The sequence below is a fragment of the Pangasianodon hypophthalmus genome, chromosome 27 (genome assembly GCF_027358585.1).
Source record: "Pangasianodon hypophthalmus isolate fPanHyp1 chromosome 27, fPanHyp1.pri, whole genome shotgun sequence".
NCBI classification, from domain to species: Eukaryota; Metazoa; Chordata; class Actinopteri; order Siluriformes; family Pangasiidae; genus Pangasianodon; species Pangasianodon hypophthalmus.
In genome coordinates, this window is record NC_069736.1 from 16,170,764 (window position 1) to 16,194,381 (window position 23,618).

Genomic DNA, 23,618 nt, shown 5'->3' on the forward strand with positions numbered 1-23,618 from the left:
ACAAACAGGAAATCAATCATATTTATGTGTGATATTACTGACATTACCATGCATCATTTGAATTGAATAGTATTAATGTAAGCAATGTTGTACTGATTTGTATAGCCTCAAAAATGTGTATGTCTTCTAAGGCATCTAGGCATGTGCCTCCATCTGAAACGTTTCAAGGCTGTGTTTCAAGGCTGTAACATTACTGAGAAAGTAAACGTGGTTTTACAACGTTTATGTGACTATTGACATGAACTGATCATACTATGCTATAGCAGGATATTATAATAAAACCACAAAGTTTAACTAAAATTTAGTTAACAGCCAGAGATTTTATGAAGAATCTAACAGTTGCAGTAGACCATTATAGCCACAAGAGGGCGCCAATAGTACATTTCATAATTTAGACTCATGATCTTTTATAACATTGTACATAACAAAAAAATAATAGGATAATAAGATAAGCTACTCTATACAATTAGTAATATACAGGAGCCCAAATACTATAGTAGTTAATAATTTCATATAGTACATTTCATAAAAATCTTGCAGCTTAAAGTGTTATACAACAACACTTTGTAAATAAAATGAATGCATAAAATAGATCACTATAGCCTATTTGTACTTTAAACTGCAAGATGAATCATATCAAGAAAAGAAATATAAGGATTAATAGATTTAAATAGACTTTCCAACACAAATATGAAACATGAATATGAATTATTGAAAGGTGAATAACACAATCAAATTTCAATCTTTTATTGTAAAATAAAAGAGTTTTCTCTCTAGTTGTCTTACAATATACACAGGATTAAAAGTTCAGAACACACCGCAAGAGAAAGTAATACGTAACCACATATTACAAACCATGACCTCTGAGCATGTTGAACAAAAATCAGTCAGGTGTAGTCTAGTCCCTAATGAAATCTGATTAAAAAAAAATCAAAATACAAAAGGGAATGAGTCCAAATAAAGTTATGAATAATTCAGGAAGACCACCCACTGTGAACTACTGGATGATAAAGGGGAAGAAGTCAGAACATGAATACACACTGAAAACTGTATGTTTTTGTTTTTAATTTTATGGAAGGTAATGCTAAAGGCCTCAGTAAACACACCCAGCCACAAATTCTCACACTAAGCACACTTCCGTCTCTCACATACATAGACACATTATACACAATAAGAGTTTGGATGTATAGTATTATGCTGTAAAATTAGAACACACAACAAAAAAAGGCACATCTATGTCAAACTTCTAAAAACTACAAACAAGTGTCTCACTTATTGTGATTTTCATCAAACCTTCTTCTGCTGGTGTAGCCTGCACAAACCACATCAGCTAAAGTTGTACTGACAGTCATGTAAACAAAGACTTGATTTTGCAGCAAGAGAAAGCGAAAGTATAAATTCTGCAGGAAATCCCCTGCTTGTTTTTTCCCTACAAAAACTAACTTCCCCAGCATTAACAGCAGCTTTAACAGGAGTGTGTGTGTGTGAGAGAGACAGAGTTCTTTACTGAGTGTCAGGTAAGGACCTTCTTTAACTTTAAGCCTTTTTTGGTTTCTTGACAGGAGAGATTCCGTCAGCTATACTGTAGCTTTCGAGTCAATAAAAACACACTCAACTGTACTAACTAGTGGCTACTTTGTTTTGCCTTTTCTATATTTAGTTACATGGTAAAGTGAATGTAGTCTAGAATTACAACTCATTTAAGAACCACTGCTGTACCTTGGGTTGTATGCTTATAAACAGTAGCCTACATATTGTAGGGTTCTCCAAAAGAGTCTTTGTATAGTTAATGGTTTTTAGCTTCTTAAAAAGGTTTGAGTTGGGAATCTTTCTAACAGGGAAACACTTTGTTGTCAGGTTCTACTTTTTCTGACTGGGTGATTTTTTTATGTCAATTTACTGATCAAACCAATGAGGCTGTCTTTATTTAATGTCTGTTCTATTATGACCATCATATAGACTGTGGAGTTTTTAAAGTCTATATAGACATTACAGTAAACTGTATAGTTATTACAGTAACAGAACTGGAATTGCACCTTCTTCATTGAACTTAACAATGTAATGTGGCTGTTTTTGCTCTTCCAGTTTGGGTCAGTTGTAAATGTTTAGTCAGATTCTTTATCTCTATTCTTCCTTTCTGTGCTCCTGTTAACTCGTGCCCTCCATTTTATTCCCCCTTTACACGTCACCATCTTCTCTGTCTGTTTAATTTATAGGTGCTGCCAAGAAGGATCGAAGTCATGAGCCATTCCACGACAAAGCCAAAGGTGATCTCTGCGCACCCTGTGTGACATCACAGCATTTAGTGCATGCTATTTTCAGGTTCTAAACCTAGTAGGGAACTGAGTGAAAGACTTAAGCTAATAAGAGCTATTTTAGTGCACCATGCCGAATTGTGTGCTTAGCTGTGACGCAAGTAAGTAAGTAAATAAAGCTATATTCCAAACCAGTATTCAGCAGGCCTATTTGAGTAGTTATTTTTGGACCCAAGGAAGTCTTTAAGACAGTATTACTATATCAGCTTGATAGTCTCTAGGCCAAGAATGATCCAAAATCTATCCAAAGTCTGATTTATTGTAAAGGAAACACAAAAAACATCCACACAAACCAAACAAAAGCAGCACAAAAGCTCAGTAAACAATTAAATCTGATTAATCTGAAGCTATGATAAATTTGCTTTCTAATTACTTCTCCAAGAAGGCATCTCAAACCAAAGCTGGGCATTAACACACCTCTACCAATAAACCCTACCTCAATTTTTCTCCAGCCATGTTTCACAGTGAGGCAAGTCACCTCGCATTCTTCTTTTCCTGAAGAAACATTTGTATTTCCTTTTCCACTCAGAAAGATGTTCAGTGTTAGCATAACTCCTAGAGCAACTATTTGGACTCCTTCATTAAATCCAACATGCTGCTCAGTTGCTGTTTTTTTAAACCCCTGTTTTGGCTAAAGAATTTATCACTAATGATAAAAATATTCAACCCCAGAAAAAGGGTTTTACCAAAAATGTCACGTTGGGTAAAATCTTGCCATACACCAGGAAAAATTACTCATGTATTTTATATAAAGTGATATAAAATGATGTATTTTACATGACTTGCCTTGACTTAAATTTCCCTTTATTTAGTTGTGTAGCTTAGCAATGAAAATTATTATAATAGATTTTAACTAAGAATAATTAAATGAGCCACAGTGACTCTGACCAAGATAAAGCTTTTACTGATACTGAATGAATAACTAAATGAACTCTAATGTACACTTATTGGGTTTAATTTGTGGGATGACGCAGTGCAGAACAGATAGTAAGGAAAGTGCTGTTGATTGTTACTAGGTTTATTAGCAGGTCCTTACCCTGAGGGATGCTCGTTTGTTTGATTCATAGATGTTTGATAAAATGTTAGAAAATATATTCTCATATTCATTTTATTGCTAAGGAGGTTGACTGGGCTAAGTTTCTGACCCAATTTTTGCAGTGTGCTTACTAAAATTCTTGACAATATATTAAAGGAATCTAAGGATCTAAGGATCCGCCCACACATTTCTGTCGATGCAGTCCTAATGTTGTTAGAAAGTCTGTGTCTCACTTCATCTTCTTCATGTCCTCCCTTCCCTCCAGTGTCCAGGTTGCCATCAGGAAGTTGTAACGATTTCGGAAGGGCAGAGTGTTGCGTGCCCATTGTGTTCCAAACAAAAACGTCGTGTGTTTCGCTTCTGCAGGGATTGTCAGAGAGAGTGGCCATGCAGCACTTCACCAAACAGCAGCTGCACACTGCCAAACTGCGCTCTCCGTGCTGCTCTGCTCTCCGACAAACGGATCAGTGATCCCAACAGTTCGGCAAAGGGATGCCCCTATTTCAGGGCCTGTCCTAAGTGCAATGCCCTGCTCACACACAACGGACAAGGCTGCCCCAACATTGAATGCCCTGAGTGCTTCACAGAATTCTGCTTCCGTTGTCTTCGCCCAAGCTGCTTTCGCACAGGCTTCAATCTAGCTTTCCTAGGGGATAGGCACAGGATGAATGTAGTTCCACAGGTTGAACAATGTACTATAGTAGATAACAGCCAGAGTCTGATGGCACTTCGTTAGTAGAGTCAGTCTGTAGGAGGTAAAATTTCTAACATACAAATAAATACAATTTCACACTTGAGCTACAGACACATATAGGTTTTGCAGACAAGGCGTTAGAACTCTGCAAGAGGGTTCAGTCTCTCGGAGTAGGGTTGGAAATCTTTAAAATACAGTTTAGGTCATATTGTGCTTCTTTGATATAAAAATGATTTCACTGTTTTTAATTAAAATATATTTAAATAATGGTAAAATGAATCTTTTGTTGATATGTGGTATGTGAGCAAATATGATTTCTGTGTACAAAGGTAAATGTTTTGGATAAATCTGTAAAATGGTGAATGCTAGGAAAACCCAAGTAACCTATTAAAGAGAATTTTAAAATTAAATCGTGGTTTTATTTTATCATGCTTAAATTTTTTAACTTTGAGTCATAAATACACCACTTTCCAGAATGCAAATGAATGATTGATGGAATAATACAATTTGTACATTGATATGCTATAGAAAATAAAGACCAGAAAAAGTCCACCAAGAAGCTACTAGATTCAATGAAGTATAAGATAAATATCTGGGTCACTGATGTAGTCCATTCCCCAATGAGCTGACACTGTAATGACCATCAGTGTCTCTGTCCCAGCTCTCATGCCACGTCTCAAAAAGGTTATGTTTTTACATAAGCAGATCTAAATGGTAATGGTAATGGTAATCTCTTCTGAGGATGATCTTTTCTGTTCCCCACATTCTTTATGTTACTCCTTTCTCTAGGTGTTAGGCATTAATATAGTATATTAATATTAACTTATTATTTAAGTGGAATGGACTTGTTGTTCATATTTTCACACACACGTTAGTTACATGTTAGTTAGTAGTAAGTATTCACCAGGCATTTATTAGAGTCACCTTTCCTGTGGTTAAGTCAGGAAAGTAGGTTCTACAATGCCATTATTTTATACACTATGAGGTGAATTTATCTAACATTTCTCATTTTACAAACATCGACATACGTCTTCAAACATCGATACAAAATATCGAAACTTTAAGCCTACTTCTAGATATTTTTTTGCTAATTTTAAGCTTGAAACAATCTTATTACCTTGGCAGATATCTTTACCAATTTTTTGTAATAATAAATGTTTAAGAAATATCTTCATTTCTCTCTCTCTCTCTATCTCTCTATCTCTCTCTCTTTTTTTTACAGTGTATCTGAATTCAGAGTGACTAATTGTTTTTGCCTTTCCTTCTCTCTTTCTTTCTGCTGATGGCTTGTAAGAGGCTTGCAGGTTGAAGATTAGTATAGCACATCCCAAGCTGTCTAATCCTATTAGACCAACTGGACCATATCAGTCCGGAGACAGTGGGACACTCACACACAGATCAAGGGCCTCTATCTCCCTCTTCCATCACTCTCTTCTTCCCTACATTACCTATTACCCATGTCACACATGGCCCAATGTCTCTACCCTGAATGGTGAGTCAAACTGCCAGAAGCAGTCTGACCCTGAGCCTACAGGTACCCCCTGATTGACATTCCTATCTTATAGACTCTTTAATGCGACTAACAGGAACAAAACCAATAAGGCAGTATGGACAGTTGGCTCTGCATAGGGAATCAACCATTAAATGGAAATAAAGAAATTATTAATTGGATCAAATGAAAATGGATATGCTTTCTAGAATTACCTGAAGACATATATTTACCAGGCCAAATTAAAACTTAAAAATTTTTTGAGACATGTACATTCAACCACTTTCATAGATGCATCTGGATGCTATATAAAGGACATTAGAACAACACTGTGAAACATTCATCCAAATAAACACCCTGTCTTTCTTCCTTGAGATGTTTAGAGAAATGTGTTTTCACAGCAAGTGGCATATTAGAAGGAGAAAAGGCCCACCAGCTTAGAGAGTTCTGGGAATAAAGCTGATTTATCTGTTGGGCCTACATAGCCTCTAATGACTGGGACAGAGGGCTCTAACACATGACTGTCTCCCGAAGAGGAGTTGACAGGTAAGGAGGAGTTTACACTTGCAATGGTTGTATTTTACAAGAACTCACAAAGATGATATTCATTAGATATGTTAGAACATTTGCAAAGCCCTTTCTAGCAGGCTGGAGACACTTCAAACTGTATAGTTCATCATTCATACATACACAATTATAAAAGTAACTCTGCCCCCCTACTGATAAAAACAGCCCAAGCTTTGCACATGAGTTACAGCTGTTTTAACAAATTAAGCTCCGCCCCACTAGAGGTGATTGGTATATGGTGGCCATATTGTTTACAAATTTCAATGTTTTTGATATTTTTGAGGTTCAGACTCTGAGTATTTCAGACTATTTTGACACCAGGTTTGCAATTATGTGCTAAAAACCTAAGAAAATTGTAAAATTGACACCTAACAAACAAACTCTCAAGAAGTTGGACATTAACTCAAACTGTCCCATTAAGCACAGCATGGGTCTTTTGAAATATTGCAAAAGTGTATTTATATACATACAGACACAGACATACTGTACACTCACACAATCTATGAGAACGGCTGTGTGGATTAAACACTAAAGAAGGTCAAAAAGTCACCACTTGGACTCGGCTTTCATCCACCCCTCCTTTGTCCTCCACTTGTCCTCTCTCTCTCTCTCTTCATCTCTCCTTTGCTAAATCTGTCTATTCCTAGTAAGAGCCAGGGCTCAGAGAAGCTTTTGCTCTACCTACTATTCCCCAAAAGGCACCTCGGTTTGGGGAAACACCTAGTCCAACATGGAGCCTCTAACGTCAAGGAACCATAATTCTGTAATTATGGGCACCAATTAAAGGAATTTCTGACAGATTTTTTTTTTTAAGGAGCAAAAATTTTTCTACCTTGTTTGGAATAACATATTTTTCAAGAACTTTCATTCTTTTTTATCCCTTTTTTTTCAGTGTGATACACTTTTATTTTTCACTGGAAGAGCGAAGTACTATTTAAATTCTGGCTTTCCCCAGACTCCAGGGTTCTGATGGAAGGTTCACTCCAGAAGGCCTTCTTTTAGACATATCAATCCAGGTTAGCGTGATCTTTGTTCTTCACTGTTCTGAAATTATTGGTGGCTAAATTTAAGGCACAATATGAACCACTGTGACATTTTATTTTGTATAGCTCTTAACTAGCATTGTCAGCTAAATATATTCTGGCATATTGCTAATTGGGTGGATCATTTCACATCAAGGTTGTATTAAAATGATCTTGTATTAATCCTGTGTTAATATCTCCACCAAGATGGCTGACTTTGTGGTTTGATGTTCTCAACTTCTAAACTTCAGGCTTTAATGATACCATGTAATTGCTTGTGTTAGCAAGGGTTAGCTGTCCTCTCAAATGCCAATATTTAGAGAGACTTTCCTAGCAAGGTTTGAAAGTCAACCGTAATTTCCATTGTACTATCCCAGTCATATTTGGCTTGTGCTAATTTCCAGCCTTGCTTATCAAAGATGACTTTTTTTTATTATAACCAATAGACCATGACCAATAGACCATAATTTGCTTCAAATAATAAGTAATAAGTAAATTGTATGATATGATTCACTATGTAACATGTCCATGGTACTTGTAGCTTCCATAAAATAACTAGTGGTTCCATAAATACCTATGTCCATCGCACAGTGAGGTATTAGTACACTTTGTGCTTTCATCATTTTGAATAAATGTACAAACCCAGTGATGCTATTCAACCTATGTACTAAGATTAGGACAGACAACACCAAGTACTCAGGCAGGTATGTTGAAGGCTAATGACACTGCTGTAGCTAAAGCTTCAGGGATTCACCTAATTAAACTCCCAAAGTTTTGTATGGAGTTAGACCATATGATTTCTCTGAGATAAATGAGAGGAGCTCAAGTAAAATTCAGGAGGTAAACATCATTATTTCAGAACATGCTAAACAGTAGGGTGAGCTTGGTGGGGCATTTGAAAGAATGTGCATATCTAAAAAAACAATATGGAGGGACAACCCCATAAGAAAGGAAGAACCAGAGAAAGTCAGTCAATCATAAAGAGATAAGGGATAAAGGATTTTAGTCCTCACACTCCTTGGCCCAGGTAGTGCCCAGGGCTAGTAATGCCCAGTCCTGCTAATTAGCTTGCCAGACACACAGGGGTAAATAAGCACATAACCTGCCACAGAGGCACTGTGCACTCACTAACTTGTTGCTATCTTCAGCACTCCAACAGATGGCACCAGGTGGCAAGGTGATGACAGGGTTAGAAATTAGCAACCATGCAGGCTATACAAGACTTGAATTTTGAAAGTGAATGTTTATTGTATGTATGTAATGTAATGTAATGTAAATGTAATGTAAATGTTTAAATTTTTTCTACATGTCTTTTACCTTTCTCCTTTCCTTTGTCTGATATCTCTGTTAGGATCTAACGCATACGTTTGGTCCTATAACAACATCCCTCTGATTTCCCTGACTCACAATAGGAGAAACAAAATGACTGTCCATAGAGACCCTAACTTCCTCTGGCAGTCGCACCATCCACGATGGCATGCAGAACCTTACACAGAATGGAGGAAAGAACAGAAAAGAACAACTCAACATGACACAGAGGACCCACCCACTAGGACACATGCATCTACGTCTTCAAACTGTTTATTGCACAGGCATAGGTGGAGGGGGAATTGGTTTCTCCTGCCTCTGCTCATAGTCTATTATTTGCCCTGTGGGGCTTGGGGTGCCACTTTCAAGATTGCCCTGGTGGGACCCTGGACGTGTGACCCCATGTACTCCAAAGCCCTTCCTGACCTGGCTGCCCGATTGGCTATGGCCCGCATCAACAAAGACCCCTACCTCAGTAAAGGATACTGGTATGATTACACTTTAATCAATGAGGACTGCCAGACTTCCAGGGCTTTGGCCCGCTTCATTGAGTTGGAAGGGTATGGCTCTGTTTTTCTTGGGCCAGCCAATCCTGGCTACTGCACGTCCGCTGCTCTTCTGGTCAAGAACTGGAATGCAGGCATCCTGTCCTGGGCATGCCTGAAAGCCAACATGGATGATGGGACATACCCAACATTCCTGCGGCCTCTGCCACTTTCGTCCCGGGTGCTGTTTGCTGTGCTGCGCTTCTTTCACTGGGCACATGTAGCCATTGTGTCAGAGGAAAATGACATATGGGAGGCAACTGGACAGGAACTTGCTGCCTCACTGCGTACCCTTGGCCTACCCATCAGCACTGTGGTTACCATGGAGATGGATGAAGATGGGCCCCGGAAAGCCCTGGAGAAAATCCGAGAGGCAGATCGTGTGAGAGGTGTGTGATTAAAAGAGAGACTCAATGAAACACTTTAGGTATTTGTATTATACATCTGTGATTATCCTGGGATCTTTATCTCCTTTAACAACTATAAATTTGTTTGATTTGGCACTGCAACCCAATATAAATCTACTCAGTCTTTATTGCCAAGGGAAAATTAGGCCTCCAGTTTCTTGAAGTATCATAAGTATACCCATTTTAAAAAAAAGGAAAAGAAAACTGCAAAAGTTCCTTCTTCAGTTATATTGATTCTACTTCCCCAAACACTATCTTGATTCATATTAAACAATACATTGTGCTGAATCAATCAATCATCCTCACCTGTCTGTGTATTTATCTGTCTTTCCCTGCAGTGGTCATCATGTGCATGCACTCCGTTCTTATGGGTGGAGAGGCTCAATACAAGTTACTGACCACAGCAATGCACATGCGCATGATAGACCGTGGTTATATCTTCATCCCATATGACACCCTACTCTATGCGCTACCATATAAAAATGTGACCTACTCGGTACTTGCCAATGACACCCAACTGCGCCGGGCACACGACGGAGTCCTCACCATCACTATGGACCAAGGAGAGCAAAACTTCTATGAAGCCTTCAAGGAAGCCCAGGACAGCTACGAGATCCACAGCAGTGCTGAGCCTGAACAAGTGAGATTTGGGGGTGGGGTTACAGTAGGCCTTACATTACTCTTGAAGATTGAAATTAAAACATACATATAAGATGGAGCAGAGCTAGTGTACATTAGAATACAGAAGTAGGATTCTACTGGTGTCAGGGCAAGTCAAATGTGATCAGGTGTCAAATATAGTATAGGATCATATATACCAGTTTATACTGGAGGTATGTCAGACAGGTTTGGGTTAAAGATAGAACCTTTAAGGGTTCCCTCAGAGAGATAGAAAAACCCTTTATGGTGTCACATGGAACATAGTCAAGTAATGCTAAATCCATTGAAAACAAGTGCTCATTTACACTTTTGCCAACATGTTCAAAAAAGATTATCCGTATAATCAATTAAATGGTTTGAATCATCTTGAGAGTCTCTCTTTCCTCTTAAGGTCTCTCCATTCTTTGGCACCATCTATAACATGCTGTACTACACGGCGATGGCGACAGAAACGAGTAGGTTGGCTGGAGGAGGCCGACGGGTGACAGGTGAGGCTCTGGCTCAGAACAAGGGAGGCTTCGAGTTCAGTGGCTTCAATCAACCCATTTCGGCAGGCAGCGATGGTGAGGGCATGCAAGCACGCTATGTGGTTCTGGACACAGATGGCACTGGTGTCACCCTCCAGCAGACACATGTCCTGGAGGCGCCGCACACATATGGGAAATTTGGTGCACTCAAGTACATGGGGAAGTCCATCCACTTTGCAGGTGCCTCCCCCAGCACTGACCCCAACTGCTGGTTCAGCAGCTACGTGGCCTGCAGTGGTGGTAAAACAGGCCACAATGGCCTATTCCCTTGTATTTTCTTAGGTTGCAATGATTGCAATATAGAATGGTTGCAATATAAATGAAAGACTCAAATAAACATTAAAACAAGTATTGAAAACCTTTTATTGCTGCAGCAAAAATTAGCATGTGATTTATCAGTTTCATTATCTTAATTGTATTGTTATTCTGTTATCTCGTCATTATTTTCATTTGTTGTTGTATTTTCAAAGCTTCACTTGCTCCTTTCTTTCTTTTTGGGCAGGAATGGATGGAGTGACCTTCTTTTTCCTTTGCCTCCTTTTCTGTGCTTTAATTGCTGCAAGTGTTTTCCTCTACCACATGAAGTAAGCTTATTTCTGTGGTTACCAGTCCAATTCTATTTTCTTTCCTCCAATGACACAGGTGCAGATACAGGGCAGATATAGCCCATGCAATCTGAAAAATATTTCTTTCGTGTCATTGGCGTCAAATGTTGTTCCATTTTAACAGCCATTTCAAATCCATGTTTAAAACATTATCTTGTTGATCCATTTTTCTGATATATGGGTCTGTGCCCATTCAAGTACACAGGATCCTAGTCTTTGTATAACTGAAATTAACTGCCTAGGAGTGTTGCCAAAAGGTCTCGTGAGTGGACAGACTTTATTAGAAGGAATTTGGAAGGAGCTGCTACAGACTATGATAATTATTTGTTCTTTTTAAAATAGAGGGAGTAATTCTTAACACATACATCCTGACTTTCACATTTTTGTCTGTATTTTGGCTTGTTAGACATTTCATAGTTATGAGATATATTTTGCTTGATACACATTTGTGGTTTTTCTGTGTATGTAGGGCGACCGGACAACTGGGTATGTTGGGAGGGTTTGGAGGGGGAGGTACTTCAACCCCATCGAAGATAGTGCTCACACTGGATGACCTGGTCTTTATCAACACACAACTGAGCAAGAGGGTTAGTAATACCATACCATAGTCACTCTACCTCTGCTCTTTGTCTATTTGCTTTCTATATATCTCCTATTGGTCTGTCCTGCGTTTGTAGTCATTTCATTCTGACTTTTACCATGTTTAAAATCACTGACCATGTTGAACTCTCCTTTGTGTGCAAAAAGATCAGTTTTATATCTATCTTTGTACTTTGTTATTGTATTTACTTGTCTATGTGCTTGCCTTTTCTGTGTGTGTGTGTGTGTGTGTATATATATATATATATATATATATATATATATATATATATATATATATATATATATATGTCATGCTCTGTTACATGAGCAGCTTACTCTACCCTTGCCAAAAGCATTTCAATGTACATATGTCTTAGCATACTGTGCAACTGATAAATAAACTTGACTTGCCTGACTCAGTCAGAAGGTAGGTCTGTGATGAACTACTTTCTATCTGTCTATAGAAGCTAAATGAAGACGGTGTGGCGAAGAGTCAGTTAGATGAGAAAACACCTCGTCACTCCGTCTCAGGACGAAGCTACTTCACATCCACCCCCGAAATCTCCAATGTGGCTGTGTTTGAGGTGTGTGAATTCAGGGAACTGTACTTGCAGGAAAATATATGCATAGAAAACATGCAAGGTGTTTTTTAATATTGAGTGTTGTTTATGGTGTTTTATTCTTAAGAATGTAGACACTATACCGATAAACATCTGTGTGCTGTTTAAATGGGTTTTGTGTTGTTGGCAGGGTGACTGGGTATGGTTGAAGAAATGCCATAATGGAGAAACAGTCACAGAGATCAGTGACAGCACACAATCCATCTTCATTAAGGTAAGAGATAAAGAAAGAGAGAGCAAAATGAAATGAATAAATCAGTGACCTGATAACAATGAGACACAAAGTGAAAGGGAGGCAGAATGGATGGCATAAGCAATTGGTGAGAGAGTGAGTGATAAATGACATACAGTAAGAGTAGAAGGCTTACACATCGCTCTCTGCATCTGCAGCTGAGGGATATGCGTCAGGAGAACCTAAACCTGTTCGTGGGCCTGTTTCTGGACTCGGGGATATTCGGCATTGTGACCGAACACTGCACAAGAGGCAGCCTGGAGGACCTACTTAACAACGAAGAAATGAGACTTGACTGGATGTTCAAATCCTCCCTGCTTATGGACCTGATCAGGGTAAGACAAGCAGAGAGAGAGAGAGAGAGAGAGAGAGAGAGAGAGAGAGAGATCTTCTCTTTTACAAAAACGAATACAAATAAATTATGAAACCTAATAAATAAAAAGTAAGCCACAACATAAAATATACTGGTATTTGGTGCTTATAAAAGATACTTGATTTTCTCTCTCTCTCTCTCTCTCTCTTGGTTTCATCCACTACAAAAGACAATCTGTTAAATAAAACACTGTCTTAATAAATAGAAAGGCTATAGTCAGGCTGTGGTTGTTAATTTCTAATCAGTTATAAATAATTCTCTAAAATTCTCCCACTAAAATTATTTTTATTTAACAAATATATCTGACCTACTGAGGTAGATGTTTGTCTGCCGTCTTTGACCATGATTAGCAAGACTAGCCTAACTTTAGTACATAGCAATGTAGCTTCCATAGTGCTGTAAATTAGTTAACTTTTCACATGTATCACATCATTTCAAGACCTTGTCTGTTAAGTATAAGTCTATAAACCTAATATTCATACATGGGGTAAGCCTTTGCATTTTATATTCTTTTTTCTGTAAGCTATATTATTCATAATGTTCACTTACTGTGCAATTCGGTCCTGATCTCATTTGCTGTTCCACACTGTAGTCCAACAAACTACTTCTCTTGTTCTCATTTTTAACACTTATTTCTGTATTTCTTCTGTTCTTGGTCTGTTATCCCTCATTGTCCTTCAGGGAATGAAGTATCTGCATAATCGGGGTATCATTCATGGTCGTCTGAAGTCTCGAAACTGTGTGGTGGATGGCCGGTTTGTTCTAAAGGTGACAGATTATGGTTTGAACAAAATCATGAGCTCCCTAAACATCACTCAGGATGACAGCAAACCAGAAGGTAAGAATTGGATGTGTGGATACACAGCCAAAAGATGCTGGCCCCAGGCCATGCGCATCTTTGAAATGGCAAAAACTGATCTCGACTAAAATACTGTAATGATTACTAGAATAGTTGGTGTAAGCAGCTGATTAAATACTCGTCACTGCATTGTTGGTGGAATAAAGATGATGCCTGAGCATGCTCCTTTAGAGGTGATGGAATAAACATGCAGACTGACTTTGCAGAATGTGACTGTGCATATGTATTTACAAGTCTGATGGATCACTCCTTCATCTTTTTCTATCTGCAGATCAGCTGTGGACAGCCCCAGAGCTCTTGAGGAGTATGACGCTGATGAACAAGGGCACGTACAAGGGCGATGTCTATAGCTTTGCCATCATCATGCAGGAGGTCATCTCTCGCTCTGCTCCCTTCTGCATGCTGGACATGCCTGCGAAAGGTCTCACACACTTATACACTCAATTCAATTTTATTTGTATAGCGGTTTTAACAATAGACATTGTCACAAAGCAGCTTTTGGCAAGGGCAAGTCTTTATGAAGCTTGAATGCATATGTGAGCACACAGTGTATGAGTCACTAGAAGACGCTATCTGTAAATACTATTAAAATGTACGTATGGTTGTGGTGTGTGCAGAGATCATAGATAAAGTACGCAATCCTCCTCCTCTCTGCCGACCCTCTGTATCAATGGATGAGGCTCCACTGGAGGTCATTCAGATCATGAAGCAGGCCTGGAGTGAAGATCCAGAACTGAGACCCTCGTTTGAGGAGATCTTCAAACAGGTAGAGATACATACAAACATAAGAAGAGATTGAGTATATAGTATAGAACCTATAGTTGCAGACAGGTAGACACACATGTTCAAGATGTATACTATATACTTTAGCTTATACCACATCACCTTTCTCAGTAACATGACGATTTTTTTTTACTTCACAAGAGAGAGAGAAAAAAAGCCTGGTGAGAGAATGATTGTTTATAGCTGCTATAATGAAAATGATAATGGAACTAACTTGTTTTGCAGATGTTCCACAACATTAAACATGACTATTAAGGAAAAAAAGTATGGTGTGCCATTCTTTAATAAGACAGTGGTAATTGTTGGCTAAATTGTTGGATGTGTTATAAAAAGGAATAAAACACTTTGAGACGTGTGGTTATTGGAAAAAAATCATCATGGGGGGTGGTAACAGTAATTGTGATTCATCACACCACCCCAACCTTTTATATTCCTTACATATATGACACAAAGACCCATGTATGTGCACACAAGCAAATACACATAGCATCGCAATGTTGGCTGTCAATTGTTTTTTTGTTTTTTTTTCATTAAAGCTTATGTATTAAAAGTGTACATGTAGTACTACTAATATTTTCATAAGCTTCTTTCATATGATTGTCTCTTGTCATTCTATGTTTGTCTCATGAACATCTGTGCATTTTTGTGCCGGTGCAGTTTAAGACCATCAGTAAAGGAAAAAAGACCAACATCATTGACTCCATGCTGCGTATGCTGGAGCAATACTCCACCAATCTGGAGGACTTGATCCGTGAAAGAACGGAGGAGCTGGAAGTGGAGAGACAGAAAACGGATGCCCTTGTGGCCCAGATGCTGCCTAAGTCAGTCTCTCTCACTCACAGACACACAAAACCACATACACCAGAGATAATCACTATAAATTCACTCTGTCATTTTATTTCTCTCCCACTGCAACCAGGTCTGTTGCTCTGGCTCTGAAGAAAGGGAAGCCAGTGACACCAGAGCATTTTGCAGAGGCAACGCTGTACTTCAGTGACATTGTGGGGTTTACCACCATCTCAGCCTTGAGCGAGCCCATTGAGGTGGTGGACCTCCTAAATGACCTCTATACCCTGTTTGACTCTATCATTGGCATGCATGATGTCTACAAGGTATTGCTACATTATAACAAAGACCTATTTTTAAACTTTATAACCTAATTAATTAAATAATCTTTGTCACTTGGGTCAGCCTTTTTGTCGTTTCCGTGGCGTGGTTGAGGGTTTTTATTAAAGGCATTTATTAAGGTCATCCTTAACTTGGTAAAATAATTTTTTATGATTAAATCCTTTCAAAGATATTAATTTGACTCTGTAGGTTGTAGGTATTTTTAAAATGCAAAACAATGGGTTTGTAGCATTTTATTGAGAAAGAGGAATAGTTGAAATGTCATTGGATTGACCATGAGAGAGGCAAGAGTTTTTGCAACATAAAATCAAAGAGCCAAATCAGCCAATCATGTTCCAGGCCATGTTACAAAGGAAGATGTTGGAGCGTTTAGGATCAGATGTGTTTACAATTTGCATATTTACTAAGTCTGGACTTTTCTGTAAAAATGTAAGCACCTCTGTCTTTTTTGTTGGCTTATGACATTTTTGTGGAACTGCCACAAGAAGCATACAGCAAATAGATTATTTATCTACAAACCAGATTTTGATGGACACTTTATAAACTTGCTCAAGGGTCCAACAGTGGGGCATTCTGGGATTGGACCTATGTTGGAACTATCTAGCAGATAAATGTATAATATATGTAGATGTGCATGTTTGAATTTGACTGAACATGTTTGAGAGTGGTGCTGTGTGTGTTCCTCATCTCTTTCAATGCTTTATGGACTGACAGGTTGAGACCATTGGTGATGCGTACATGGTGGCGTCAGGAGTTCCAACCCGCAACGAGAACCGACACGCGGCCGAGATGGCAAACATGTCTCTGGACATCCTGTCCTGCATCGGCACATTCAAAATGAGACACATGCCCAGCGTCAAAGTCAAAATCCGCATTGGACTCCACTCTGGTTAGTTAATAGACTCCACTATTTTGGTTTCATACACAAACCGAGAGACATAACAGGTCTGCAACTTCATGCAAACAATGCCATCCATAAAAAAAGTCCAAACATGATACAAGACAACATTACACATCCACTTACAATTAGTAATGCTGTACTGACTCTACTGTGAATTATTGATTGTAGCTTATAATATCTCAGGGTTCAGTTATAAATCAGAAGTCTTAAGGTTTATATTTCAGCTTCTCTCTGTCTATAAATTACATATGCTGCATAATTGTCAGGTAATGGTCACTGAAATAAATCCAAATGTGAATGATTGAGTAACTCCGTAGAGTCTTATTATTTTTTATTTCTCAGTTATTCCTTCTACAGCATGTATTTAGCAGTCACTATAAATTATTCAGTAACTATACTAAAACTAATCTCAAAATGGATGTAATTACAAGAGTAAGGAATGTAGGTCCGGACCTACCAATGGCTCCTGGGAGCCATTTAAGGGTTAAATACTGGGCTTGATATCAATGCATTCATGCCATTTATGAATTAGGTGTATCACTTTTAGTATATAGGATGTTACAACTTTTGCCTGGCAGGGTATCCTATCATTAAGCATTTACAAAACTCAGAAACTTTGTTCTTTTATTTCATCTTTTGATGGATAGGCATTTGGAGTGAGACACCATTTCTAGGCAATATCCAATTAGCTTCCTCATCCAATTAGGCACCAGGTCCCCATTCCTGAGTACATTACTGCAATGCCATTAACTTAAAGTAGCCTGAACTGCATGTGTACTGCAGTGAATCACTTAACGCTGGCTGTATTTTTGCATTCAGCTTACACTTATCTGTATGTAAAATTAAAATTGCCTAGGGTTTCTTGCGAGCAGTCTTGTTAATAAAAAACATTTTTTCCAGTTATTGTTATATTGCCAATTGCAACAATTCTCTTAATTTGTGTGTACGGGTATGTGTGTTATAGGTCCAGTAGTAGCTGGAGTGGTGGGGTTGACGATGCCCAGGTATTGTCTGTTTGGAGACACAGTCAACACAGCATCTCGAATGGAATCCACAGGGCTGCGTGAGTACTCCAAACCATCACACTTTTCATTTTAAGCTGTGCGTGAGGTGATTTGTTGTGGCTCTTTTGAAAACTGCCATGGGAATATATTTAAACCAAGGACCAATTGCTTGCACTTTCTTGTCTGTACAAGTATACAGATGGCTTTGTGTGTGTGTGTGTGTGTGTGTGTGTGTGTGAGTGGGTGTTTTGTGACAGGCTTAGAGAGCTTAAGCTGTAGAGCACATCGTAAGCTTTTAAGGCTATCAGCCGATTAGAAAGAAAATTCTGCTTTAGTAGAAAAGTAAAGTAGTGTCCTCACACAACATGTTCTCCTTTCTTTCTCCTCCTGAACCTGTCAGGCCCAGGGACAAAGACACACACACACACACACACACACACACACACAACTCTCCATTTTGCTCTTGCACTCTCAACTTGCCTGCATAGTTATTAGCAAGGCCACATTATAACAAGCCACTGAAAAGCAAGTTGATGTCAATATTGATGTTTTCTCCACTTTGTTCAGTGCACTGTAAACTGGCTACAGAGTTTAAAGTTTTTATTTTGTTTTGTTTTTTTTATTTTGTTTTAATTTTCAGTTTAGTTTTTGTCAGTTTTTAGTGTAGCTTTTAGTAGAGATATTTTTATTTAGTTAATATATAATTTAGCTTCAGTTTTGGTTTTGCAAAATTTTAGGTCTCTTAATTAACTTGTGTGTGACTTCTGCACAGTCTTACATTCAAGTGTCGTGAACTGCAAACAGATAAATGTAAAGACAGACAAAAACAACCAAAACAAAGGAGACGGACATTTCTCAAAATGTCCACATGTCCACAAAAAAAAATCAGGCGATCAATGATCATGCATGAACTAGGACAGACAAGGTCGATGAGTGGTAAACAAGATAGAGGTGAAAACCATCTAGACAAAACAGACAATGGAAATGGTTTAGAAATGTCACAAGCAAAATAAAGGTGCAAGACTTCGCAAAGAATGTCTGAATGTCCAAATTCCAAAGTCCAAATTCTCATCATTTGCATCTTAACAAGAAAAGGGTGCAAAGAAAGGAAAAAAGGACAGCAGGAATCAAGAACAAACATATTTGCAGAATAAGTGATCCTTGTTTACTGATGCAGCGCTTAAATACATGAATGCTGCAGACCATGTTAAGACACTGCTGACTTCTATTGGACATATTCTTCTTTGAAAGAAAATTTAATCTGAGGCCTTTTTCATTCTTGTTGCATGAGATTCCTGCAGCTTACAGAATACATGTCAACCAGAGCACAGTCGACGTCCTCAGAGAGCTCAAACTTGGATACCAGATAAAGTCAAGGGGCAAAACGGAACTTAAGGTATAAGATAAACACGCACACACACATCATATCCTGTATCTACAAATACATCTACTATTTTACATATGAACACGTAAAAGGGCATAATTTTGGCATACAAATAACTCATTTTATACCACAGTGCTGCTGAATTCTCTAATCTGATTGGTCAGGATTCAATAATTTTCTATACCAGCAGCTCTAAGAGTAGTTACGGCTGTGATTAAAATCTATTTATAGTAATGCACTCATTCTAAAGCGTTATCATATCTATAGTAACAACTGTGACTTAATCTTTTAAAACTTATAATAAATGGATTTAAAAATGTATTTTTTTTAATGTAAAAAAACATATAAGCATTTATATAGCAAGGTTTTCTGTAACAATTTTGGAAGGAGTCAGTGTCAGCTTTTGCATTTTCCAGTTTGCCAGTAAAATTTTTTTTTATTTTTTATTAAATATTATTATAAGTTAGTTATTTATTATTAAATTAAGAGATAAGGGACAGTAAGAGAGAAAAAAGGGGATGCTATAATGTGAGAGATAACAGGTACTTATCTGACAGATGTTCCACAACATTCAGTGTAACTATAAACAGATAAAAAGTATGATGTGTTGTTAATTAATAAATTAAACATTGTAATAATTAGCAAACTGTTGTGTAAGAGTAATAAAACACTTGGGGATGTGCTGTTATAGGAAAATAATTAACTTTGGAGTGGTAACAGTAATCCCCCTTCACATGGATCTGCAACACATACCCCTGTTGTTGATTATTTTCTTATAACAGCATGCCCTGCTGCATTGTATTCCTTACATAATACCTAATATGTCACATTATCTCTTGTGATCAGGGTAAGGGAGTCGAGGAGACGTTTTGGTTAGTCGGGAAGGACGGGTTCACCAAGCCCCTGCCCATTCCACCAGATCTTACCCCTGGGTGAGTGTCACGTGTGCACAAACCCTCTCTATCAATACAAACCTACAATGCTTTTATAAATCCTCTTCCTCTTATAGTTCCTCTTACAGTAACATACATCTGTGTTATGTGATGTCACACAGGGGGAGTAACCATGGCATCAGTTTGGAGGAGATTCCTATAGACAGAAGGCAGCGCTTCCTGGACCGGCAAAAGAGGATGGGATAAAGAAGGAGGTTTAGGTATATACAAGTAAATTAATTTCTTTGCTAATAATAAAAACCTTTACAAAAGCCCTGGCAGGAGTGTTAATAAGAGATAGAGAGAAGTATACGATGATCAAAATCAATATTTGATTTTGACAACAAAAAACAATATATGTTTTTTTTACGTTTCATAATTTAAAAAGGCTATTTGTTTTATATTTCATGTTCTTAGGGCAACACTTATGCATGAATAATGAAGTATTCTCTTTTCTATAATTCTGATTCAGATCCTAATTTTTATTCTGAGTCTCATTCTAATTCTGAACATGACCAGAACATCTGTATAGATAAAAAAAAAACAACAACAACAAAAAAAAAGATTTCTTGTTAATTAGAGAAACTGAGGCACCCATGTAAAGTTTAATATTGGAAATATTATATATATATATATATATATATATATATATATATATATATATATATATATATATATATATATATATTTTTTTTTTTTTTTTTTTTTTTAACTGTTTCATCTTTGCTGAAAGTCTTGAACAAGTCAGGTAGAAGTACACAGGACATAGTTACTCCTCACAAGGGTTCATTGAACTGCTGTTCTATAGCACCTCCTGTCGGATTACACAAGGCTCACACAGGAGCTATCAGTGCATTCCAGTGCTGCCTACATTTCTGACCTCTTCTAGTGACTCAAAGTGTTGTGCCAAAAAGTTTAAAATAAAACTGCATGACACACATGTATTAATTTCCTGAATTTCTTAAAATAGGTTGCTGAAATATGATTTTATATATATGTTTCTAGTATATAATTAACTACTGTCTTGATTGTGAATGAGTCCACTCATGGTCACCCAGTCCAGTTGGGTAGTAAGTAAAAATTATACTTGATTTAATCATTAATATTTCTATTTGCAACATTTATCAATGGATCTTACTTGTATATCTTGTATGTTGTATATTGTATATTTGGCGCAAGATTAATTTAATATCACATACACCATGTCATCAGCCCAAGGAGAAGAGTGTATAGGGCTTACACTGCATTTTTATACTTGCAAGATCTTTAATAATGAATGAGCCAACCGTTTTAGATGAACATTGGCATCCGACTCGCATGTCTAAAGAGCTGTTTTCTTGGAAATGAGGACAAGACAAATAGATACTGTGATGCTCTCACTGAAAACTCTTCTCTCAGCATGTGTGTTATTACAGTACACAATAATATTCATGCAGGAATGATTGGCGTAATTTAGTCAGTGCAAATATATGGAGCACCTTGCTGTTTTGTTTTATTTAAATATATTTTAACAAATGCAGTGCAGAATATTATGCTTTTTTTTTTAGAATCACAAGGAAATTTAATTGAAATTTTTAAATGATATATAGGCAAAGACCAACAATTTTGTCTGGTTCTGGGGAAAAAATGCAGTGTACTCTAGCTATATGAAAAGAGACAAAATTCCCATCACTAATGTAAACCCAAGAAAAGACATATGGGAGCAGATTATTTCTAAAACACTAAAACCAGTACATGAATGTTCAGCTGCACACTGAAAGTTGACCTCTTGTTCCTTTGTTGCCATACAGGCAATGATGCTGATCTTCCTCCACCAGCTGTGACTGGACCTCTGGCATTCAGCAACAGATTCAGGCATAATTCAGCATGGGGTGGGATGAAAGAAGATGCCCTGGGGATTATTTACTCATACCCCTACTACTTTCTGATGTTCCCAAAGCACAAATTCGGAGGTGGAATTTTTTTCAAGGATGTCAAACCGCCTCAGCCTCTCAGTATGAACCACTGCCATTCTGCTACATATTAAACCAGAACATAGCCAATACACTAACCAATGCCTGACCAGTTGCATATCTAAAAATCCAGTGAAGCTTTGTAGTCAGTGTTTAAATCAAATTTTTAATGAAGATACACCTGTAGACAAGAGGACAAAGGAAGCCTGAAAGATTACGACTTGTGGATCTTTTTACATTTTGTTTTGTAAACAAAAGCAGAAAAACTAATAAACCAAATGCTTGTTTGTAAAGCATCTGCTTGATCATATGTAATTCCTGAAGGATTGAATTCAAATAATGCATTCATTCATTCTTTCATTCATTCATCTTCTGTAACCACTTTATCCTGGTCAGCAAAATATAGGCTTTCTAAAAGATTATTTAAATTGTTTACATAGAATCTTACAAGTTAGAGTAGTATAAATGGTTAAGGTGAAGCAAAAAGGAACTTTATCTCATTTTTCTGGATTTCTACACAGTACTCTTTGTTCATTTTGGAGAGAATTCCTGTAAGTCTTGTGTAATGACACATATCCAGAGTTACGATTGGCCAAGTTTGCACATTTGGATAGCAAATTTTGTCAAACAGCCATGATAATAGGACAAAAATTCTCTCAACTCATTCAGACACTTTATATTTATAGTTTGCTGTGCAAAATCAACACAGAGAGCTGTTCCACTTCCTTCTTTGCCCAAAATTAAGATGATCAAGTTGTTCAGCCTCACAGAAAATCACATTATCACACACACTTACTAACATTTTTATCACCCAACAATGTGTACATGAATTGTGACGTGTAATCCCATTTTCTTATCATGACAAAGGCTGAATGTACTGTACATCCACTCCATAATGAGGCACAACATGCAAGCTGATATATGGAGCTGAGGAAACTTTGCAAAGGGTTCTTGGACTTTATCACCACTTCACTTTTGTTATGGACTCCAGCATCACCTGCCACGTCTCTGCACTGAATTTTACTGTTCCTTCCGGTTCTGAAGTAGGCCATGTTTTCTACTAAAGAGTTATGTTACTGTAGAATGTAGGTACTGTCAGACTGTAAATCTGAGAGATGGCTGTGTAAATAAAATTGGTTTTAGCAGGAAAAAAATGGTTTCTGCTTATTATAAGTTTTAAAAATCCATCTTAATCAACAAAGAGACCTTTACAATCCCCCCCCAAACACACACACACACACACACCATTACTACCATTATAAGTGTATTTAAATTTTATTGTATTATAATCAGGGTTTGATGGGGGCGGGCGGGGGGGACGACGACTAAATCTTTCTATATAGTTAATGTAGATAAACAAACTTATTACTGTTGTTTTAATGTGTAATACTTCAGTGTTACATTAATTAGGCTGGCTATGCCTACTAACCCCAGCGTCAATAATAAACATTTGTGTTGGCCCTATAAAAGTTCTAAACAGGGCTTATAATTTATAACAATATATCTATTATTTAAAAAAAAAATTTTTACTTTTACTTATTGTAGTGCAGTCACAGTAGAAAAACTACACTTCCCATAAACCCCTGCGCTCAACAAGCAAACAACCTCACAAGTAGTATCCATGACGTCTTTTGGTATTTGATATTTATTGCCTTTATAATGAAGTTTTGTTATAATGAGTTTATTTGTTAGC

The 23,618-nt window shown here is 37.5% G+C and overlaps 2 protein-coding genes and 1 long non-coding RNA gene across 4 annotated transcripts; 2 read left to right on the plus strand and 1 right to left on the minus strand.

The window, feature by feature from the left end:
• Nucleotides 1-1,227: 1,227 nt before the first annotated feature.
• Nucleotides 1,228-4,455, plus strand: si:ch211-284e13.9 (uncharacterized protein LOC566600 homolog). Its single transcript, XM_053230642.1, has 3 exons — nucleotides 1,228-1,517; nucleotides 2,217-2,267; nucleotides 3,617-4,455. Exons 2-3 carry the CDS (start codon nucleotides 2,241-2,243, stop codon nucleotides 4,085-4,087), a joined length of 498 nt encoding a protein of 165 aa, XP_053086617.1. The 5' UTR covers nucleotides 1,228-1,517; nucleotides 2,217-2,240; the 3' UTR covers nucleotides 4,088-4,455.
• Nucleotides 4,456-6,742: 2,287 nt separating this feature from the next.
• gucy2d (guanylate cyclase 2D, retinal) lies at nucleotides 6,743-23,146 on the plus strand. Of its 2 annotated transcripts, XR_008301143.1 has the most exons (21): nucleotides 6,743-7,117; nucleotides 8,475-9,365; nucleotides 9,722-10,023; nucleotides 10,435-10,810; nucleotides 11,073-11,154; nucleotides 11,645-11,762; nucleotides 12,222-12,341; nucleotides 12,508-12,591; nucleotides 12,768-12,944; nucleotides 13,664-13,820; nucleotides 14,113-14,262; nucleotides 14,459-14,607; nucleotides 15,282-15,445; nucleotides 15,544-15,736; nucleotides 16,467-16,641; nucleotides 17,618-17,716; nucleotides 18,959-19,053; nucleotides 19,888-19,973; nucleotides 20,096-20,194; nucleotides 21,764-21,967; nucleotides 22,793-23,146. XR_008301143.1 is itself a non-coding variant. In XM_026921712.3 (20 exons), exons 2-19 carry the CDS (start codon nucleotides 8,546-8,548, stop codon nucleotides 20,178-20,180), a joined length of 3,432 nt encoding a protein of 1,143 aa, XP_026777513.3. In that variant the 5' UTR covers nucleotides 6,743-7,117; nucleotides 8,475-8,545; the 3' UTR covers nucleotides 20,181-20,194; nucleotides 21,764-23,146. The 2 variants fall into 2 exon arrangements, 1 of the variants encoding a protein (XP_026777513.3); XM_026921712.3 differs by having other exon boundaries at nucleotides 21,764-23,146.
• Nucleotides 12,805-14,206, minus strand: LOC117596269 (uncharacterized). Its single transcript, XR_004577450.2, has 3 exons — nucleotides 14,073-14,206; nucleotides 13,532-13,744; nucleotides 12,805-12,935 (listed from the first exon to the last, which is right to left on the minus strand). It is a non-coding gene; the product is annotated as an uncharacterized LOC117596269 (long non-coding RNA).
• Nucleotides 23,147-23,618: the final 472 nt, after the last annotated feature.